Consider the following 4,780-nt stretch of genomic DNA (forward strand, 5'->3'; position numbering starts at 1 on the left):
GCATTATTGTGTGGGATGCTTTTCTTAAGCAAGGACCGTCTAAAAATTGACACGTTACACTGCTTGAGACATGCTTCAAAAGACTTGCCGCTAAAGTTAGCTCTACAAAGAATTTGTCTGAGGCACATGAAAACAAATGCATGCCACACTTTTGAGATTTTTACGTCAAAATGTTTCTAAAGCCATGCTTCAGTGTCCTTCAAATGTACACCACTTTGTGTTGATCTATAACATAAATTCCAAATAAAAACAAAAAGTTTAAGCAGTACAAATACTTTTGCCAGGTACTGTAGAAAGTACGTAGATGTCTGCAATAAATACAGTTCACATTAGAGTGGTCTATTTTTTTTCAACATATTTTTTCTTTTTTTTTTAAACATATTTTAGTAAAAAATATAGTCTTAAATACATTTTGCTCGCTTTCCTCATGCCAGCTCACCCCGATTTATTAAAAGAAGAATGAGATGATTAAAAAGAGKTTTGTGGGGAATAAACGAGAGCACCGGAATGTGTCAAAAGTTAAGAAACAGAGAAAAGGGGCAAAAAACCTCCAGTACATTCTAAGGTAGCTTTTCCAGGATAATTGTTTCACATGGCTCCTAAGGCCACTGCATGTCCAGTTTTATATCTTATCAACATTAAAGCCAACTCAAGTTGTATTGCTTATGGGTACCGGGGGGGGGGGGGCATAATTAAAACATTCACACAGAAGATAAAAAAAGATCACAAAACAAAAAAGTTCAGGCACTTGGCTTGATTTCTACGCTAAATTCGGTCCCAAACACGTCTCAGTCCTTCATTGTTTGACATTAGCGCATGTATAGTCCTCTCGTTATTTGCCTCAAACACCCGATATCCTTCGTTCTGCATCGGACTTTCCTTCCCACCGTCCATCCACGTTCCTCTCCTCCCATCCTYTCCTGCACGTCCTCTGTTTCCCCTCGTCACATGACCACTTCTCCATTGTTCATCGGCCGCAGGTTCTGATCGTCGTAGCGCCTCCTGACGCTCCTCCGCACGGCGTCCGCTCGCCTGTAAGGCTGATTCCTCAAATCTGGCAGAATCAACGGGGGAAGGACGGGGACAGGAGAGCTTTAAGTCAGGGTGTCATGTCAATGTTTGGATCTTTCATGAGCCCACATGTTCAGGAGTGCTGGTAGCCTAACTTTTCAAAGCAGCATGAGATCTAAGCACAGAATAAAACAAGTCTGGCTGAGATGGGTTTTTAATAAAGCTCTGCATGAATCCAGAAACTTTTCATACATCTTGTGAATCCAAGATGCATATATTTTTTAATAAAAAGATTGAAGAAACAACTAAAGAAAGCAAGACTTCTTATATTCAGGCTAAACATATGGAAAAGAGGAGCCTAAACAAAAAAAATARTATGAAGCAGGAAGGGAGGTAATAAAGAAATGCTTGCCAGGTTCGGGACACATCCACCACTACAGGGGTGCTACTGGAGGACTTCCTTACCCTCAAGTAGACATTTGGRAATTTAGTAATATTATTCTTCTTTAGTTCTGGATGAAGAAAAGACAAAATGAAGGTTAAAAATAAAAGGAAGACGTGGGCTGACTGGTGCATGTCAGCTCGACATGTTCACTTTGGCTTTTGCAAACTGCTAGAACAAGGCAGAGAGGCTGCAGGACGAGAGGCTCAGAGAGGACAGAGCTGGAGGATGTTAACTGGTTCAACTGCACAGGATGATGGAAGCTTGTTTCATTTCTGTTACTAGACCCAAACTGCTTCAGCAAAGTGGCTACCAGCGAATAAGGAGACAAGCCCATTTCAAACTTCCAGTTAGGAGCGACTGCAAACAATAAAGAATGGATCCAAACAAACAGGTCAGTTGTTACATTCAGCAGAACCATCACCAAAAACTAACCAAAGCATGCACGCAGCCAAGCACACACTCACTAACAGCACAGAAAGCAGCACAGAACATGGTTCCAGGAGAGTTAGTGCACAYGGTTTTACCAAGACGGCATGCAGGATATACAGAGTCTTACAAAAGTCTTTCCATCCAAATGTATCCAACATTTTCTCATTACAACCACAAACTTTATTATATTGGGATTTTTTGCAATAAACCAGCAAAAAGTAGTGAAGTGGAACCCGCAATGCAAATCCTATTAGTAGTTCACCACAAGCCATTTAACAAAAAAAAAAAAAGAAGAAAAAAAAAAACACATTTAGAAGACACTGCCTTGGTCAGAAATGACWAAGTAACTAGCCAATTTGTAAAGGCTAAGCTTGTTGCAATATGGAAATAATGAATGAATTACATGTTAATTAAAATTATCACAATCATTTCCATTCTGATAACTAATATTATATAATTTTATTTGTAGTCTCTGTTGTGTGTAGATTTGATTTTTTTTATTTTATTTATTGTTTCTGGTTGTTTGATCTTGGATATTTAAAATATCTTCCAGTTAAAGTGTTGTAAAGTGTTCTTTACAAAACTAAAGTTAATTGATCTGTGAGAGGACAGACTTGTTACTATCAATATTTCACTTGAAAATGGTCTCAAAGCAATATTATCATAAATCGTAAATAATTATTGGGACAATTTGTCATCCAGCTAAAGTTTTTTTGTATCTCTACAGGCTTAGCCAAGACAGCAAAACTCACAATCCTACTGGTGGAACATGCAGGTGCCAGCCTCAATGTGAGGATGGTTTTCTTCATAGTGCCCTGGACTATCCTGGTGTGTCCAAGTTGCCTGGACAACAGTTTTTGTTTGGGGARCCATTACAAGAGCCTTCCCCTGTGACAGCAGCTGGCACGTATGGCAAGCTGTTGTAATATCTCTTTGGTTTGTTGGAAGGTCTAGTGGCTTTCTCAGTAAGCAAACAGAACATGAGTTATCAGCTCTGATTAGGTTTCCTGTGTAGGCAGCATGATGCTGCCTATACCATGTTTCACCATAGGAATGGTGAGTTCAGGACAATGTGCAGGGTTATTTTTCCATACCAACCAAAATGTTATATTTATGCCACATGAGCAGCGCACTGCCTTCCATATTTTTGCGTTGTTCTTGGCTGTAGTCCATTTCTTATGGCTTGCTTCCAATAATTTATTTGTTCTTCTCAATCTTTAACAAAAGAAAAATGTGTGAATAGCATAACTGGAGTCTTTTTAGGGTTACTGGAGTATAGAGGACTGAATATATATGCACGTCACACATTTCAGGCTTTAATTGTAAAGAAAAAATAAATTCAATCTGCTATTTTTTATTCCATTTCAAAATTGTACTCTACTTAGTGCAAGTCTATCCCATGAAATCCCCCAAGAGTACATTAARGTTTGTGGTTGCAATGTAAAAAAGTACACTTAAATGAAATGAATTAAAGTGCTTTTGCAAGGCACAGTAAGAGCACAGAAACGTCCTGACTGAAGAGTGACCCATCAGGAGCAAGYGCATGCTAACTATAAGAGCAAGAGTGCATTGTGGGAAAGCAGCAAGGTTAAAGCAAACAGCATGCAACAAACCGTATAAACAGTGGTGATGGCATGTGATAAATGAACGCACACAATGATTTTACCATTAAAAACATTGGAACACACAAACAAGCAAGTGATAATGGCACAGGCATTTATACGTCATAGTATTAGTCATACCTGAGGTGTACATATACGAATACTGTATGTAGTACTGAATATGACAAACTGAGCCGCAACATGCTGACCATGTTAGATGGATGGCCACCAGGTGGCAGCACACAGCCTGACCTGAGTGACTAACTGAGGGGAAAAGTTCACTCCTTGGGATGCTGATCTCTCTGTGACATTATAATCTGCTGTGGTGGGTAAAATGATGATGAGAAATACTGACGTCACGCTTCATGCAGGTGGGCCGAGAAGAACCAGCTCCCAAAACACACTGTCATGCTTAAGAGATAAGAAAATCTACACAACACACACTCAAACTTCAGTGAGTATGCGTGTGTGTGTGTGTGTCCCTGGGAAACCACAGTGTCCACAGTGTGGGAGTGTAAACGGTTAAGAGGGGGTCGGTGGGAGTGAAGAGGCATGCAAGGAGGGGAAGAACATAAAGAAGAAACGTTTTGTTCCAGCAACCTTTAAGAAGAGACAGAGATCTACAAGCTTTAGTAATGGTACTCCTCATTGAGAGCGGGCTCGCAGAAGAACCGAGACCCGCGCTTGGCTGTGCGGGCGGTAAAGGGCACGGTCTTCAGCACTGCATTGAGACGACAGGGAGAATAGCCAGGACACAAATCAGGACAAACACGGCATGAGAAAAGCAGGTCTTCTCTACTGGGTTTAGCAACGGCTAGCACTAAGCAAGAACCCAGCTACAGCAACAGGAACCCTGGAGAAATKAGTTTRGAAGCCAACTCTACAACCCCCATTTTTATTTTGCTAATTATCTTAAACCGYACAGTTTYATGCAAAAGTAGGCAAATTTTGTTGTAATCTTTCAATGTGATCTTGTTTAAAAGTTATCCAGACCTGATGAATATTTAAAGTTCTCAGAGTTTGGTTGTCTTTAAACTTGTTTTTAGTTCAGTAACTAACCATTTCCATTTGCACTGAGCCAGTTCTGGTTCTGCTGGAGGTTTCTTCCTGCTAAGGGGAAGGTTTTTTTTTTTCTTTATGCTGTTGCTACATGCATTCTCATTATGAGAGATTGCTGCATAGTCAACAATGCAAATGTCCAATATTGTATGGCAACAGGAGTGAATTCTGCAAATCAATGACTTGATGCAATTTGGTGGGTTCCTTTAAATAGCAAACTTAAAATTTGAATAAT

General features: G+C 39.9%; 1 protein-coding gene across 1 annotated transcript in view; it reads right to left on the bottom strand.

Annotated features, from left to right (window-relative positions):
* Window positions 1–406: 406 nt before the first annotated feature.
* fmnl2a (formin-like 2a) overlaps window positions 407–4,780 on the bottom strand; it is a 58,738-nt gene continuing 54,364 nt past the window's right edge. The window contains exon 28 of the mRNA XM_017309273.1: window positions 407–1,054. Coding sequence (XP_017164762.1) covers window positions 945–1,054 — 110 coding nt within the window. The 3' untranslated portion in view covers window positions 407–944. The remainder of the gene's footprint in view (window positions 1,055–4,780) is intronic.

Source organism: Poecilia reticulata, linkage group LG2 (genome assembly GCF_000633615.1).
Source record: "Poecilia reticulata strain Guanapo linkage group LG2, Guppy_female_1.0+MT, whole genome shotgun sequence".
Lineage (NCBI taxonomy): Eukaryota > Metazoa > Chordata > Actinopteri > Cyprinodontiformes > Poeciliidae > Poecilia > Poecilia reticulata.